Source organism: Lemur catta, chromosome 2 (assembly GCF_020740605.2).
Source record: "Lemur catta isolate mLemCat1 chromosome 2, mLemCat1.pri, whole genome shotgun sequence".
Taxonomy (NCBI): Eukaryota; Metazoa; Chordata; class Mammalia; order Primates; family Lemuridae; genus Lemur; species Lemur catta.
In genome coordinates, this window is record NC_059129.1 from 70,934,655 (window position 1) to 70,953,130 (window position 18,476).

Here is an 18,476-nt window from a genome sequence, read left to right on the forward strand (position 1 = left end):
GCTAAAGTCCTACTGTAAAAAAAAAATGTGTTATGCACCTATTTCTAACACATAGTAGGCACTTCAAACATGTTACTTTTGTCTGAAATCATAAAAGTACAGGCCTTCTGACAAAATGCTGAATCAGCAAAATAGAAGAGGAAAGTGACAACTATATCCAGGCCTCTGAAGGAACAAATATAAATATTAAAAATGTGTAAAACGTTGACAATGAAGGAGAGTAATGCCTAAAAACTAGCCTACAAATGACATAATTTTCCAAAGGAATGAATGGATGTTTGCATCACTAATAAAAAGGTAACTAAGAGAAAGTTCAAATATAAATAAAATAGAGACTAAGATTAGAAACAGAAATCACAATGTTTCAGGTTTTAAAAAATAATTGGCCACAAGTAAACATAATTTTGGAAACTTACAATCTGAATAGAGCAGTATATATTTATATATAGGGTGGAAAATGAATAACTAGAGACATTTTTCTCCTCTGAACTGATCAAAGGCAGAACAAAGGAGTTATATCTGAAGTCATCTCACTTATAAATAGATGATTCACTTATAATAGAATGATTCAAGGAATTGCTTCTGTGGAAAGTCACCAAAATAAAATTCTCAGATTTCTAAAACGTAGGAAAATGTATTAACCTTCTCTAAGGAGCCAAGTGAAGCGCTATCTCAGAATATTAGATGTGAAGATTAATTTTTGAATGAGGATGACACCATTGGGACACTTATAATTAGTGCTGACATAAATTAAATTTAATGGGGAAAAGTGGTGCATAGGAAAAATAATTATTCAAAAGAATAAAAAAGATAATACTAGAGTCTGGGATTCTAGGAAGATCCTCCTTCTCCAGTACTAATTTCAATCATTTTGCCTCACTTGAGTCAAATGGCCGCTGGTACCAACAGGCAACCAAATCCAAGTGAAGCCTTGTGCTCAGTGGGCATCTTAGGTGAAAGATGTGGTATGGGGCTAATCCCTGGAGGCTGGGTGAGCATCTGAAGACGAGCATCAGAAAACCCCAGGGAAGGAATCATAACCAGAGTTGTCTATGAATCCCAGGTGGAAAGGTTGATAGTAACCCTAAGTGATCATGCAGAAAATCTCTCTGGCCCCAAAGAGACCAAGGAGGAGTTGAAACGGTAGACTGAGTCCTCCTTGCTCTGGAGCCTGGGAGAGGATAAGGAGACCAGAAAGCTTCCTCTAGTTGTCTTGGTTAGGAGACTAACAATCTGTCTGCTTCTGCACCGTTGGAGCAGGGGAAGAGACAGCGGTACTTCCAACAACCTGTAAAATTCCCAGTGGGCTGGAAAAGAAAAGTACTGTAACCACATCACATAGGGCCCAGCAACCAGGAAGACAAATATCAGGCAGGAAAAAACACTCAACAGTAAAGGAGGTATATGACAACATGGGTAAAATAACCATAAGTATACTCAAGGAGACTCAAGAAAACATAGAAAAAAAGTTTCTGGAGTTAAAAAAATTATTTTATTAGGATAAGGGAAAAATGAACTAACATTTTTGATACTTGAATTAGAGACATGTGTGATCAGTACCAAAAAACCTCAAACCACAGTTTAAAAATATAAAAAGATGGTGTATTAATTTTCTATTGCTGCTGTAACAAATTATTGCAAACACAGTGGCTTAAGACCTCACAAATATATTTTTGGAGGTCAGAGGTCTAAAATTAGTCTGCAGGGCTGTGCTCCTTCTGGGGACTCTAAGGGGGAATGTGTGTCCTTGCCATTTTCAGCTTGCACTCCTTGGCTCATGGCCTCTTCCTCCATCTTCAAATAAGTGAAACTACTTTCCAAAAATGAGAGTAAAACAGAAACATTTTCAGATAATATGAGTTTTTATCAAAAGATATTCAGTAAAAGAAAATCTGAAGCATATAATTCAAGATAAAGAATTCTTTATTCAAAAATAAAGAAAACAAGTAAGGTCTGGGAAATAAGAAACAATAGTGAGTAAAGAAAATGGTAAATGTGAAAAAATACAAATAAATATTAATTTAAAACAAGAAATATAAAAATAAGTAATTAAATTGTCCAATGTATAGAATTTTAAAAAGATCCAGCTAGATTGCCTAGCAACATTTGAATGTTAAGGTGGAAACAGGTGAGGTGACTACAAGTAAATCATTCTAAGATCCTTGATGTTTAAGGCAAGGGTTGGCAAATTCCTTACTCATCACCTATTTTCTTTATTTTTAGACAAGAGAAATTTATTCTCTCATAGTTCTAGAGACTAGAAATCCAACATTAAGGTGTTGGCAGGACCATACTATCTCTGAAGTTTCTAGTGAGGAATCTCTCCTTGCCTCTTCTTATCTGTTAGTGCTGCTGTCCCCAACCCCGGGGGCCACAGACCCATACTGTTAGGAACCAGGCCACACAGCTGGTGGGCGGGTGAAAATTCGTCTGTATTTACAGCCACTCCCCATTGCTGGCTAACCACATAAGTTCGGCCTCTTGTCAGATCAGGGTGGCATTAGGTTCTCATAGGAGCAGGAGCCCTACTGTAAACTGCGCATGTGGGGGATCTAGGTTGCATGCTGCTTATGAGAATCTAATGCCTGATGATCTGAGGTGGAGCTGAGTTGGTGATGTGAGCGCTGGGGAGTGGCTGCAAATACAGATTATCATTAGCAGAGAGGTTTGACCGCACAATAAATGTAGTGTGTTTGAATCATCCTAAAACTCTCCTCCTAACCCAGTCCATGGAAAAATTGTCATCCATGAAACTGGTCCCTGGTGCCAAAAAGGTTGGGGACCACTGCTCTAGTGGTTGCAACAATTCTTGGTGTCACTTGGCTTGTAGCTGCATCACTCCAATTTCTACCTCCATCTTCACATGGCCATCTTCTTCTGTCTGTGTGTCTGTCTGTGTCTCTACTTGGGCTTCTAATAAAGACACTGGTCATTAAGATTTAGGGTTCACCCAAATTTAGGGTCTAAATCTGGAACCTTATCTTAAGTTGATTACATCTGCAAAGACCTGTTTCCACATAAGACTACCTACATTCACAGGTACTAAAATACGATTTTCACATATCTTTTTGTGGGACCTAGTTCTTTTCACAGCAGTCCATGGCTTCGTACTCTACCCTCTGGGCCCTCAGCAGTGGTGGAGGATCCACCCTTTGGGCCCTTTGGGCAGCTTATCTATTTTTACGTATAAAGTTTTATTGGAACACTGCCACGTCTATTTGTTCATGTACTGTAGTTGCACAAAGACCCTATGGCCTGAATAGCCAAAAGTATTTACTATCTGGGTCTTTACAGAACAACTTTACCAATCCCTGGTTTAAGGGAAGCATAAATATGTTGACTACCTCTAGACTCTAAATTCCCAGAGTATGAAGTAAAATATTAATAATTAGGAATAGAGTATGACTCCCAGTGCAGTAGATAACCTGATCCATTCAAAAAAGGAAATAAAAGAGGAAAGGGAGGGAGGGAGGGAGGGAACCGAGAGATGTAAGTGCAGAAAGCAGTGTTCTACCACCACCACCTACTGCCTCCAACCATCATCAGGGCCAGGAGAAAAGAGAGAAGAGGCTAAGATTAATCAAAACCCAGGAGCTTAGGGGTCCAGCAAGCCTGGGCCTCAGATCCAACATGATCAGCTGCAAAAAAGAAAAGTGGGTTATAGAGTCTCTCTAGCTATTAGAGTGAGTTTGGAGCTGAGACAAATCATTTAATAATCAGCACAGATAGATTTAATTGACCACATAAACATTCATTAAAATGCTTTGTATGGCAAAAGAGATCATAAACATAGTCAATAGACAAACAACAGAATTGGAATAAGGAGAAAGTCATTATATTCCTGGCAATCTATACAAGTGAAAAAAAAAAAAATACCAGAACACAATGGGCTTTTCTTTTTTTTTTACAAGGGTATATTCATGCTACATTATTTGTTGTGGCAGAGGGAGAGAGAGAGAAAAACAAATAGAGTGTTCATCAATATGGGAATGATTGAATAAAATATATTTACACATTATCACATCATGGACTATCATATGCGGCATATAAGAATGAAACTGGTTTAGGTTCTGGTAATAGTGGAGTAACAGATACAGGACTAGTCCTCTATCAAGGGTTGAGGAGGGTCTGAGCTTTACTCGACTTGGAAAGTAACAAGTTAGCCTGTCAGAGTTTCATAGATGCTAGCAGAATGAACAAGACTCTGGGGTAAAAAACAAAGAACTTTATTATTCATGGCACAGTAGAGCAGCTTTCTCTATTTTCCAAGGCTGTTTTCTACTCTCATATCCTTATAATGATTTTCTGGGACAAAAGCTGTTATAAGATGTATAGGAACATCATGGAAAATTGTTCTCCAATACCCTTCTGCATATAACAATTATAAATTCTAAACAAAATGTAAAAATTAAACAAAATATTTTAAGACCCTGGAGAGAAACCAAAAGCAGGCAAAAACTGGAAGGAATTCAAGCTTTGAAAGAAGGGACATGTACTAAGACCTAATTTTAGATAGATTTTTCTCTGAGGATTATCTTCAACCCACAAGGAGCAGAACCACTAGAACTCAAACAGAAAGCATCCAGATGTCTTTTTTTATAGAATGTCTTTTGTTCTTTTGGGTAGATGCAATTGGTTTCACTGATCAACACCTAAGAGCACATATAGGAATAACATTAGTCGGGTGTCCGGCAGATGGGGGGGGGGATGGGTGTATACATACATAATGAGTGCGATGTGCACCGTCTGGGGGATGGACACGCTTGAAGCTCTTACTGGGGGGGGAGCGGGCAAGGGCAATATATGTAACCTAAACTTTTGTACCCCCATAATATGCTGAAATAAAAAAAAGAATTATTGCTATTTAAAAGATACAGATAAGAAAATGAAAAGTCAAGACACAAACAGGGGCAAGATATTTGCCAATTACAAGAAGAACTTGTATCTAGAATAGGGAAAGGATTCTCAAATGGCAAATAAAACATACGAAAAATTTCTCACCATCATTAGTCCTTAGAAAAGCTCCCTCTCTCAGAATTTTTGGCAATGATTGTGATTGGCCATTCCCCACTGGTCCACAAGAACAGACACTCACTGCTGATGGTGATGGAGGGTCCAAAACAATCTGAATGTTGAAAGAATATAACCCTTTGAGCAAACAAAGCAGAATCAGAATGCACTTGGACCACGTATTTCCAAAAAGCAAGGCATATTGATTATATAGACAAGGAGTTCCCTTTGAGGACAAAGTGAAGACGCAAAGAAATCAAAAATCAGTCTTAGAGAGATTAGAGCACATAATAGATTTTCTGAAAAAAGTATATACAATTTAAGTGATTTTAATATATTTACCCATATAATCATTTAAAACTCTTATATAAACCATTAATTAAAATTTCAATATATAATTATATGTGTGTAAAACAAGTAGTTAAAATTTTCACTAGACAAACTAAAAGAGAAGATGGTCATAGCAGAGGACAGTCTTATCAATCTGGAAAATAAATTAGTCCCACAGAGCAAAACCAAAAACAGCTGAGGAGCATGGAAAGGACAAAGGAAGGGCTGCTCTGAAAACCTGGGAACGTGGAGCCTTTTCAAGGGGGCCATCTGGATAAATCGTCTCCCCTAGTGTCCTCCTTTCATCACTTTTCTTATGCTGCTGATCAAGAGCCCAATTTTTGAGAACCATAAGGCTACAGAAGTCAGGGTACCAAAAAAGTTACTACAAAGGCTGTGTTTTTGCCTTGTAAATGTAACTTAATTTTTAATAACAGAAACTTTGCAAAAAAAAAAAAAAAACCAGACATGAAAACTAAAAATTTGAAGAAATTTGAAGTAAGAAAGACCATAGAAACATAAATTTCACCATCCCAATCAACTTTTCACTTTTTTTCCAAAAGTGAGGACATAGTACAAGAAGTTTGACAGGAAAGTTTTATCCAAGTTGGCAAGATTCTGGGTTTTCTTTAAGTGAGTCAAAACCGTAAGCTCGATGCTAATGTATACCCTAGATGTGTCTCCCTGAATAGCTTAAAATAAACTTCCAAAAAATTGTTTCCATAGTGAATTTCTGAAAATTAACACATAGTTTTTCCACTGACCCTTTTAACTTTTAACTGGAGATGCTTTCCTTTTAAAAGTGTTGATTCCAGGTCTTAATAAAAATGGAAGTGTAAGATTGAACATTTAGATAAAAAAGATTGAACATTTGAAAAGTAGATTTGATATTTTTAGCATTGTTTGTAATAAAGCACAAACTACACTGCCTCCAAATTGCAAAGCCTTAGGGCTCGAGGAACATGAGAGAGAGAGGCAAAGGGGTCAAAGCACTGTTGATAATTTCTGCCAGTAAGCTAGCAGAGCAGTGTGTTTCTCTCTGGAATGATGTTTATTTTTTAAATCCTAACATCATAAGTCAAAGCCTGGTGTTAATATTTCCTAATCCTTTACTTTTGACAGTATTTACCTAAGGTTATTTTGTACTTAAAAGGATCCACATTTTTATTTGTAAAAACGCTGACTTCTTTCATGCTTGATTACCAGCGAGGTGGAATAAACAGCCCTGGTTGGCATTCTGGTCAGAAAAAATTAGAAGTACCGATTACTAGCTTGTTGGCTACAGCTGTAAGTTTAAATAAAGGCATACACATATGCCTCACGAGGTGGGTTCTAGGATACCTGCTGATAGCTGGGAAACACCATCACAGATCAAGTGGCTTACAATCGGATAAAGAACTTCTTTGGAGCAAAGATCACGAATTATTTGCTGTGAAGACGATGACAGATTCTGGAAAGAATGTCTATAACCACCAACAAAAGGCAGACAGGAGGCTTGGCGATGAAGGCTGTTGATTGTATTGGCCTCACACTCTGTCATTCAAAGTCATCAAATCTGTGCTTTTTCCAGACCTCCTGAGCGAGTCCACTTACGAAATGTGACTTCTGTCTTGCAGCTCTTGTTTGTCTTAGCAATCCCAGCATCGCCCAGAATCTGGCACGCAGTAAAAGTTCACCACACGTTTCTGAGTGAAGGAGAACTGTGTATTTGATAAGTAACTACAATTCCTTATAATAATTGCTGCTCTCAGGCAAACAATATCACAGGAATACTGCTGTAAATAAATATAAAGAAAGATTTATCCTGAAAGGTTCATAGAGCTACATCTAGGTGACCTCCTCAGTATCTGTTAACTGGAAATTGGACAAGGGGCTTGCCTAGGTAAGGTCTCTACTCTCTCAAAAATTATATGTGACTCTTGAAAACAATTGTCAAAGTTTCTTTTCACAGAAAACATCTGCTGTGGCTAAATGCCTAAACGTTTCCAAGAGAGATAATTTTCATGCAATTAATGTTGGGGGAAGTGGATAAATTCAATGAGCAAGCCATTATTCCAACTACTAAGACAGAGATGGTTGGTAGAATTAGTTCTGTTTGCAGGAACACCAATGTGTAAAATAATAGCAACTACCCTTTATGGAATACCTAATAAAAGCCAAGGCATCACACTAAGTGTTTTATATATACTATCGCTAATTCCCCCAACAATTTGCCCCAGATCACAGTTAATAAGCAACTGAGCCGAATATAGCCCCGGGGTCTGCCAGGCTCCCCAGCCTCCAGGTTGGTGGGCTTCTCCAGGGCTTGTTCCAGTGAAGCCAGGTGGAGAGGGGAAGCAAGCAAAGTTGCTGAGCAGCAGCAAACCAAGGGGGATGGAGGTAAGGTGCCGAGATGGGTGGAAAATGAGAAAGAGAGAGATGGAGGCTAAGCAAAAACCAGGTCTGAGGAGAATGGCAAAGGCAAGGTTGCTCCTGCTAGTTGTCAAAAACCAGTCCAGCTCCTGGGAAAGTTATATAAATCACCACTGCAGACCTGGAAGGCTCTCTCATGGGACCCCTGAGGCTACAGCTGGGGCATTCCCTCTGTTTTTCTTTTACGGGACCTTCTGGAAATTTCTATGGATCCTAATTATTTTCCTTTTCTTTGATGATTCTAAAAGTGCTTAATCTTATAAAAACATAATATTTATATCTCTATTTTAAATGGACAGTCAGAACAGAAAGTGTAAGTTTGAAGTTGCTGTGATTTCTAGGTAGTGAGAGCAAACCCTGTTTTTTGTTGTTTGGTTGTTTTTTTATTATTTCATTTGAAAATTTATGGTAGAGAGAAAAATTCGTATCTAGGTTTAAACATGTTGAGATGGTTAGATGCATTTTTGAATACAGTTTTGATATATATTGGGTGAAAAGTATGGCCCTTTGACACATGAGAAGCCTTGATCGAGGCAAAAATTTGCAGTAGGCATAAAGAAATCCAGTAGGGAGAGAAAGTTGACTGTGGCTTAGAAAAGGTGAGAAATTGCTATTACTGAGTAGAAAAACAGAGTCATACTGGGAAATCTGGGGCCTCCATAGTTGAAATTTCTTTTTCTGTCAAACCAAATGGAGGAGAAAGATAGTTTTGAAAAAGAGAAGCAAAAAATCCCCGGCGGAAATTACTTCAACAACGACATAGGGAGAGGTTGAGATAATAGAGAGCTACTATGTTGAGAAAGGCTACTGGGGTTGTTCATCTTGATTCGTGTGAAACTATATTTTTTACACAGAAAACTGACACCTGAAGTAGCAGAGATGAAAAAGTAGAGGTTCAGTTTTTGAAGTGTTTGGAGAAAAATGATTAAGACTGAAAAGAGTTAAGGATAAAATGAAAAATCAATTTATTATATTTTGGTATTTACATACCTTTGAATTTTAGTTCACTTGTTCACTGTGGCCATAATGTTATGCAATTTCTTAATTTATTTTTTCCAGTTTCATTGAGATATAATTGACAAAAATTGTATATAAGTTGGATAATGTGATTTTTAATATATATATACATTGAGAAGTGATTACTACAATCATGCTAATTGGCGAATCCATCACCTTACATAGGTTTTTTGTGTGTATGTGGTGAGAATACATAGAGCCTACTCTCTTAGCAAATTTCAAGTATACATTAACTATACTCACTAGGTCTCCAGAACTGATTCATCTTATAACCAAAAGTTTGTACCCTTTCATCATCTCCCTGTTTCCCCATCCCTTGACCACTGATAATCACCCTTCTATTCTCTGTTTCTATGAGATTTATGCTAATTAATATGTAATTTTAATTCCAAGTTTCAGGAAAAAAAAAATCATTGAATGGAAAAGCTCCTTTCTGGCCAGGGGTCACACTTTATACATCTTTCTAGCTCTCCTGTTCCATCAACCCACAGGAAATATTAAATAAATGGGGGCAAATCAGTAGTTTGTGTGTGTGTTTTTGGTTTGTATTATGAGATCTCAGAGTGTATTTTGGCTTAACTACTTCTTTGGGAAGCTTCTCCATTCGAATTCTGGGGCCCCAAAGCCTTCTTGGAGCATGTATTTGCAAATGTGTGATGCTACTGGGTGGGGCATGTGGGAAACTGGAGTATACATTCCCCTCCCAAAAGCATTGAAATTCATTTTACATTTAAAGCCTTGTGCTTTCCTAAGGCTGTGTGTGCAGAGTGGTTCTTGGTGATATTGGCTGAGTGCTTCCTATGCGGTGGGTGCTGTAAATCCTTTTGATAATGCAACAGGGTAAATAATGTCAGTCCATTTTATAGATGAAGAATAGGCTTATGGAAGTAAAATAACTTGCCTAAAGTCACCCAGTCACTGAGCAACCCAGCTTAGATTTTGACATAGGGTTGGTCTTGTCTTCCTCCTTTTACCACACTGTTGATAGCAGTAAGCTTACTGGAGATGTAAAAGGAAACAAAAAGCTGATGTACTAAATTGCAAATTTCAGCCTCTAAAGTGACACCAAACGTTTTTTACTTTGTTTTTGTACTCTGCAATGATAATACAAGTACAGCTTTTTATTCATTCCTAAAAAAAGAAGTTTTACAAATGTTAATTTTTGAATTCACAATGTTCCCACGAGGAATTGAAGAGAAAGCCTTCACTCTGTACTTTAAAGTAAACAGCAAAACACCTGAGAGACAAAGGCTATAGTGTGGTCCTTTCAAATTGACCCAGCAAGAGAGCAACCTGAAGGTGGAACACAATGGCCTGTGCTTCATAATTAAGTGCTCTGGCTGCTTCTATGCTTGAAATAATTGGGATGTGTTATTCTTGCATTTCGTTATTTGGAGTTTTGAAATACTGTTTGAAGGAAATAAAATCTCTAAACAAACAAAAAAAATGGAGATGTTAATAGTGATGATTTACAAGAAGTTTTTTTTTATTCTCAAAAATATTTACTCTCTAGGGTTCCTTATAATCTGAGCTCTCATAATACAATTAAATGCTTGTTTTTGACTCATTAGGTAATTAATCTAGAGGTTAAAGTACAGGGATATTTCTTCAATATAAAGTGCTTGGAGCCCTGATTAAATAATGTTATGAAATAAAGGATCTCAGAAATGGTAACAATAATAGCTAATAAATATTGAGAGTTTGCCACCTAAGAGGCACTATACAAAGCACTTTATACTGATTTAGTGCCCCCAGTAATCCCATGAAGGGGGTAGTATTATTATCCCAATTTTATGGATGAGAAGCACAGAAAGAAAAATCACTAATACTCACCATTTTTAGCCCTGGAGTCTCACATATAATTCTAACCAAAAGAAAGAAATAGGACACAAATATTAGAGGTGGAAGGCAACTTAGAGATCTTGGCCATTATTTCTCCCCATGAAATGATGTGGGACAAATGAATCCCTGGTCAAATAAATTTGAAGATCACTGCAAATCCTGCTCACTCTCAGTCAGGCACAATTTCTGAATTGTTTAAAGTCTTGTACAAGTCCATAATGCCTTTAAACTCAGAATAAAAGGTTAGTCTTTAAAAAACTATGAAACAACATGCTAAAAGCATGTGAAAAAAGTTCTTTCTCATTAACAGTCCCCCTTTTAATTTTATATTTATGTCTTTAGCCAACTTTTCTTAGTTCCATCAAACTACCTTAAGCTAAGTGATTAATGGAATAATTCAGGGGTTGGCATAGTAGACCATAGCAGACCAAATCCAAGCTAATTTTTTTTTTTTAATTTTTGAAGGGTTGTAAATAGGAAAAAAAAAAAAAGTGACCAAGTCCTTGTGTGGCTCTGTAAAGCCTAAAATTCTTACTATCTGGCCTTTTATAGAAAAAGTTTGCTAACCACTAGAATAATCATTCTGAAATGAGTACAATTTAAAGAGGTTTTACTTTCACAATGTAAATACTAAATTGTCTTCTCCATTCCACTAGTGGAGTAACTAATTTACAAAACATTTAAGCAGCAAGTTGAATGAAAATGTTTACTGGTATCATAACTAAGTATACCTAGCTTTGGCATGTACAGATACCATTTCGCAAACGAGTATTCAAGAAATGGAATTTCTATAGCGACTTAATTTCTGTTTCTTATTCTGCTTGGGGAGCTGAAAGTTACTGTCAATTGGGGGTTTTCCTTTTGCTCACGGTTGAGTCTAATTTTGAGGGAACATCTGGTTCCTGAGTACATTTCTGTACTTCTGAAAAGGCCCTGCTCCTGCTCCTGGGTTTCACATCCGTCTCACCCCTACCTTAGCAGCTCTGCTGCCCATTTGCACAGCCCTGAGGGACTCTCCCCACTGTTACTTCCCTGCCACTGTCTAGGGCCATTACAGATTCACTAAACAGAAGCCAGTTTTTCTCTGCTTGGACAATTTATTGCCTGTAACTGTGTTAGCATTCGCTTATCTCAAGAGTCTTGAGCCTTTCCTAAGCTCAAGAAGATACTACTTTCAGTCTCACTGCACATTCAGTAATACTTCTTTTATAGATAGTATTTGTGACATCATAATTTTCTATTTTTGAATTTATTTGCCCTGTGGCTTTCTAAACACTTTTTGAACATAGGCACTATTTTGTATTCTCATTTATGTGTCTCCATTTTATAGCAATTTCTGACACATATCAGACACTCAAATATTGGTTCAAGTGAAAGAACCACTAAATCCGTTTCAGAAGGCTTTCAGACTTGATTATAGTTTTGTTAGCATTTGAGTTGTTGTATACATCAGGAACAAACTTACATTTCTCTTAAATTATTCTTTTATTGAGCAGACTCATTTTCCCTTATATGAATTGAGATTTTGTATGTATAAATATTTACTTACACACGCTTGAGGTTTTCACAAAACTCAAGTAGATATAGTAGAAAGTGGAACTGAACTGGTGAGGATGGTAGATATTATCAAATTTGGTGCTGCTCTTCATTAAATATTAAAATAAGGTACAGAACAGAGTCTGGTAAATCGCAGATGCTGATTGGACAGTCACTGAATGAACTCTGCATAAGTGAAAAAATCAATTTTTTAGATACAAACTTTGTTTTAGTCCACAGACACTCTGGTCCTTAATGTGGAAATAAAGCAGCTCCGAGTGTCTTCAAACTTCCCCAAGGGTTAACTTTGCTACCTGCTCATCTACTATCAAAAATAAATGTCTCCTGTGGACAACCGAAGGCACTGCTTTACACATATACTTGTCAGAGAACCCAGCCTTGAGTTGAGTAGCACCCAGCAGCTTCGGTGCAGAGCTGAAGCAGACGTAGGAGTCTCTGGGCGAACCACGCAAACCACGTATCTGACCATACAAGCTTACTTCTCCAGAGAAGTGCTACCCCTATGTTATAACTTATTGTTTACTGGCTTTGTTTTAAAAATAAAGTTTTCACATTCCCTATGAAATCACAGTTGAAGATTTTGGATAGTTGTAGAAGTGCTTCCTGAGAACTTGCTAATGAAGGAAATAAGGTAGCCTTCAATAAAACTTATTAAATCAAAATGTGTGGGGAGGAATAGAGGGTGGGAGAGAGATTTTCCTAGAACCAGGATGTAGCTTAATTTACATGTACAAATCTAATAATATGTGTCAGTTGAGATTTAAACACAGCCAGTATGTTTACAGGACTGTCCAGGGAAGCACAACTCAATCTGGGAAACTTGGGGAATTTGGTCACCCGGGACGTGGTCTCTGCTGAACAAGGGTGGGTATTTAACAAAGCATCACCACAGAATGCCTGAAATAACCCTCATAACTACCTATCTCACATCACTTCCATTCCTCACTCATCAGGAGAGGATCTGTGTGGTTTGGAGATGCGAGCATTCCAGTTACTAGAATATTTTTTATTGTAACTGTAACTTGATAAAGTGATTTATGTATTAATATATTTATTGTATATCAGACACATACATTCTTAGTGGATATTGATAATGTCTAGTTTTTGCCAAGGGCCACTTGGCTACAAACTCCTCGACCAAGTTCTGAAAGGGTGGTGACCATCTTCTTCAATTCTAGAAACTCAGTAGCCACCACCCAGGTCTGGAATATGTAAAAGCTCAGGTATTAGCTTAGTAAATAAATTATGTACAAAGCTAATTTATCTTGAGACTTCTTGATAGTCAACCAGATTTCCCCTAGAGATCCTAAATTCTGTCCCCTTGCATGTGGCTTTCTATTTAACTTTAGCAAATACATTTGTTCATTGTTAACATTCTTTACATAAGAATTCATAATGTAACATCCTTCTAAATCTTAGTGCCAGAAAAAAATCAGCTATGGGACACTTGAGTGCTTCCTTTTAACAAATGTAAAATTTCATCATCCATCATCTCCTTTTTGTGCTGTCAAGAAATTCAAAGATACATTTACATAAAATCACAATGAGTATTTTATCTTCTGATAAAATGTATCCTTTAAAAACTGCTCATTGGAGCACTGCAGATTTCAGATTTTTGGATTAGGGATGCTCAACTGGTATGTATGTATTCTGCGAATATTCTAAAACCCAAAACATTTCTGGTCCCAAGCACATTTTGGATAAGGGATACTCAACCTGTATTATCATGTTAAGTGCTCTATTGATTATATTACCACTGAAAGTTTAATAAACTGTGGGGAGGAAAAAAGTTTTTTCTCTATCCATTTTAAGATTCCACCTGGGAATCCGTAACAAAAGACAGATTAACAGGAGAAAAGCATGCAAATGTATTTAACATAAGTTTTTTGTGACACAAGAGCACTCATGCAAAGGCAAAGACTCAAAGCAGCAGTTAGAGTTGAATGCTTATACACCGAATTGGACAAAGAGTAGTAAATTATGAAAATGTGATTAAGACAAAAGAGACTTGGGCTAGGGCAGCTAATGGTGGAACAGTAACTAGGAAGATAAGGGTTAGTTTAAAAACGTTTGTTTGTACAGATTTTTTTGGCCCTGGTAATATGAATGTTACTTTCCTTCTGGTACAGGGAGGACATCTTCCATGCGGGAGTTTTATCTGTTGCTTTTAGAAAGAAAAGGGGGAAGTCAGAGAGTGTCCTTGCACCTGCTGTTTTAAGTTCCCTTAGCTCAGAATAATTCTTATGCCAAAATGTCCTATTTTTGGATGGCACATTCTAACATCCTTCAATACTCATACTCCCTCTACCAGAGACACTATCTCTTGATTTCCCTCTTCTCTTGCTTCTCCCCCTGGTAAAATGAGATTAACACCCTTTTCCCTTTAGGTCTCCTTTCACCCGGCTTCTTCAATCTTCCAGCTGTTATCAACTGTCTTTTTACATGGTCAAAGTTGATACTTAAATTCTGTGCTGTAATCAATGTTTACTGTGCTTTATCTATGGATTCTAAAACAGTATATTATTGTGAATATGTATGTAGCTTTCACTGAAGAGCTCAGTAGCATATTTCAAAGACATTCTTTTTTGTATTGATTTTCATTTTCCTGGACTCCTGTGTTTCTTTTCCTGTCTTTTCTTGTACAGTACACATTTTTTCATTTCCTTCGGTATAGCAGTACTAGGCCAGAAGTCAGTCCCAGGGTCCTCATTTTGTCAGTACCTTGGTGCACGTCTAAATTAATCAAATCACTTGTTTGAAGTTTACATGGAAATGAGGGCCTTGGCCTTTTGAAAAGTCATCACTGTGGATAATCTCTAATTTAGGCATTCTCAGAAGGACTTCAATGGAAATGTTCTTCATTAGTGGAAGTCACAACACTTAAATCAGCTTCATGAAAACATAAAGTTAAACACCTTCCATATGACCAGCAGGGCAAAAAACCTTTGTGTAAGAATAAAAGTAAACTTCTAAATTTGTAAGAAAAAATATTTAGAATCTATAAAGAAAAAATATATTTAAAAAATACACTTAGCAAATAAAATGTTAAGAAGTTGGTCTAGGCCGGGCGCGGTGGCTCACGCCTGTAATCCTAGCTCTGGGAGGCCGAGGCGGGTGGATCGCTCGAGGTCAGGAGTTCGAGACCAGCCTGGGCAAGAGTGAGACCCCGTCTCTACTAAAAATAGAAAGAAATTATCTGGCCAACTAAAAAATATATATACAAAAAAATTAGCCGGGCATGGTGGCTCATGCCTGTAGTCCCAGCTACTAGGGAGGCTGAGGCAGTAGGATCGCTTAAGCCCAGGAGTCTGAGGTTGCTGTGAGCTAGGCTGATGCCACGGCACTCACTCTAGCCCGGGCAACAAAGTGACACTCTGTCTCAAAAAAAAAAAAAAAAAAAAAAAAAAAAGAAGTTGGTCTGACAAAAACAAAACATTCCTAGAAGTAATGAAAAGTATATGGAGTATTCAAGAAAAATATATTTCCTAGTTTCTAGGCAGCAAAATAAATCTCAATAACAGGCTACATATACATTCCCCCTTAATCAAAATAGTTTATGTAGGCTTAAATCACATAGACCGGCCGAAAGCTTCTTTCTAACAAATTCTCCTATCAATTGAACACCTTCCATGTGTAAGAAGCTATTCTAGGCACCAGGAACCAAGATGAAAAACCAGATGTGTTCAAGGACTTGCAGTCCAGAGGAGGCAGACATGAAGGCAATAAATCACCCTGTACATGGTGCCATGTGAGTAGGGAAGAGCTAGCACCTAACTTTGCCTGGGGGACTTAGGGAGAAGGGACCTAAAGAGATACTGTTAAGGCTGAGACTTGAAGGATAAGGATTTTCCTAGAAGACAAAAGGAAGGGACAGGCACCACAGGCAGAAGGAATAGTTCAACACAACAGAGATGTGAGGAATCTTAGTAATGTGGATAATAGTGAGACATTTGCTAGTCTGGCTCACGTAATGGGGTGGGGATGGCAAAGGAAGTTGGAGTCAGGTAAGAAATACACCAGAAAGGCCTTATGTATCGCATGCGGGATTATGGATTTCATTCTAAAATAGCTGAAAGCTTTTCACAGCAAAGAAATGAAATAACCAGATTTGTATTTAAAATGTTGAGAAAAGACTGAGAAGAATCAGGACTTGGCAGAAAGCCCAGTGAGAAAGTTCAATAACCAGTGTGTATTCGTCTGCCTGGGCTGCCATAACGAAATACCAGACTGGATAGCTTAGACAAAAGAAATTTATTTTCTCACAAATCTGGAGGCTGGAAGTCAAAAAGTCAAGATGCTGGCAGGACTGGATTCTCTTGAGCCTCTCTTGTTGGCTTGCAGACCACTGCCTTCTCATTATGTCCTCACACTCTTCTCTGTATATGTCCATCTCAGATGTCTCTTCCCTTTCTTTTGAGGACATCAGTCAAGCTGGATTAGGGCTCCACCTAATAGCCTCATTTTACCTTAATTACTGTTTTAAAGGCCCTATCTCTAAATACAGTCATATTCTAGGGTACTAGGGGTCAGGACTTCATCATATGAATTTTGGGGGAACACAATTTGGTCCATAACCCCACAACTGGCAGTAAGAAAAGAGAAGAGGGGACAAATGGAAAATTAGGAAGTAGAAAGTACTATGACTTGACTGATGAATCAGTTAAACACAAGAGATGAGGAAGTCTGGCTGATTTTTGGATTAGGCAATCAGGTATGTGCTGGTGCCATTTGTAAAAAAAAAAAAAAAAAAAAAAAAAATGGCTATAGAAGGAGGCCTAGTATGCCTAGAAAAAAAATGAGGATTTCAATTTTCAACATGTTGCAATTGAAGCAGTAATTTCTAGTTAACATGTAAGTAAAGGTTCAGAGCTTAGGAAAAAGTAGTATAGATGGAAGCTAAGGATAGGTGAAATTGTCCGTAAAGAAAATGTAAAATAAGAACTGAAGGAAATGAAATTCTAATGAATAACACTAAAAGGTAGATGAAGAAGCCAAAGCCAAACATGAAAGCTGTGACGGCAAAAAATCAGAACAGAGAAAAATGGTATAAAAATTAAGGGAGAGAAGAATTAAGTTAGAGATGGTTACTAATTGCCAAATCTTTTTCAGAAACTTAATGGTATTTTACTTCAAGGATCATGACATGTTCTTTTTTTATGAGTTCTAATTTGTTTACATTAGTAAACTAGTAATCATTGGTGATTATTTCTTATTATCCAGAATGTGTTCAAAATACCCTATTGATGTTATATAGCTTTCACTATATCTTTTGAGAGTTTCAAATCTTTAGAATGAAAAAAATATCTCTAAAGCCAAAATATTAATATGATACCATGTATCTTAAACTGATCAGTAAACTGATTTTTTTTCAGTATTAATTATTCTTGACAATACTACCATTTATGTTAGAATACAAATTTTGAGGTCAGGTATAAAACAAAAGCTACCTACAATATATATGCCTTAAATACTGTAGAGGTGGTAAGATATTTTAATGGACTAATATTTGAACAATATAACACATCTTGGAATGCCACGGTCTTAGAGTACTAGCTATTTGAAATCTTTTCATGAAATATACTTGTGTGGCATTAATGACTATGTAGAAAACTGAAAACAAGTTGCATATGGGAGTAACATTTATTCATCCGCTATATTGTAAATATTATTTTTAGACAATCAGATATAAATACTTTAAAAGTCCACATCACTCTGGAGAACCTAAGGCACAGATACAAGTGATTTATTATGTTTTTAAAAAGCAACAAAAAGGGATATTAATTCTGGAAGATTTTTAACCAATTTAACACTATTATACATTAGAGAAAAAAATTTATCCACAAACATTCCCTCACAAAGCCGGTAGTTTTGTATTTACATAATATTATTATAGCAATTTTAAATGTTAATCTATGATACAATAATATTACTTCAGAAAACATAAAAAATATAGTTTTTTTAATAGCCATGCTCCCATTTTGATGAAAGCTAGTTAGTTCAACCTAATGTTTAACACTTTAAAAATGCATAACAGATATTCAGTCAGCTTTATAAAACCTTTAAGACAGAAGGCTGTCAAACAGAATAGACAGAGGGCTCATCATCACTTATGTCTGAATCTTCATCTACTCCTTCCATGACTGATTTTTTCCCTTTACAACAGGATACAATTAGTCCAATCAAGAATACCTGTAAATTTAAATAAGCTATGTGTTATTTCTCACATCTAAAATCATCTAGAAATAATGCTTTAAAATTCAATGGCAGTACAATGATACAAATGGACTACTAAGATACAAAGAATTTGT

The 18,476-nt window shown here is 36.8% G+C and overlaps 1 protein-coding gene across 1 annotated transcript in view; it reads right to left on the reverse strand.

The window, feature by feature from the left end:
- Positions 1-17,890: 17,890 nt before the first annotated feature.
- Positions 17,891-18,476, reverse strand: part of LMBRD1 (LMBR1 domain containing 1) — a 108,253-nt gene continuing 107,667 nt past the window's right edge. The window contains exon 16 of the mRNA XM_045543810.1: positions 17,891-18,357. Coding sequence (XP_045399766.1) covers positions 18,244-18,357 — 114 coding nt within the window. The 3' untranslated portion in view covers positions 17,891-18,243. The remainder of the gene's footprint in view (positions 18,358-18,476) is intronic.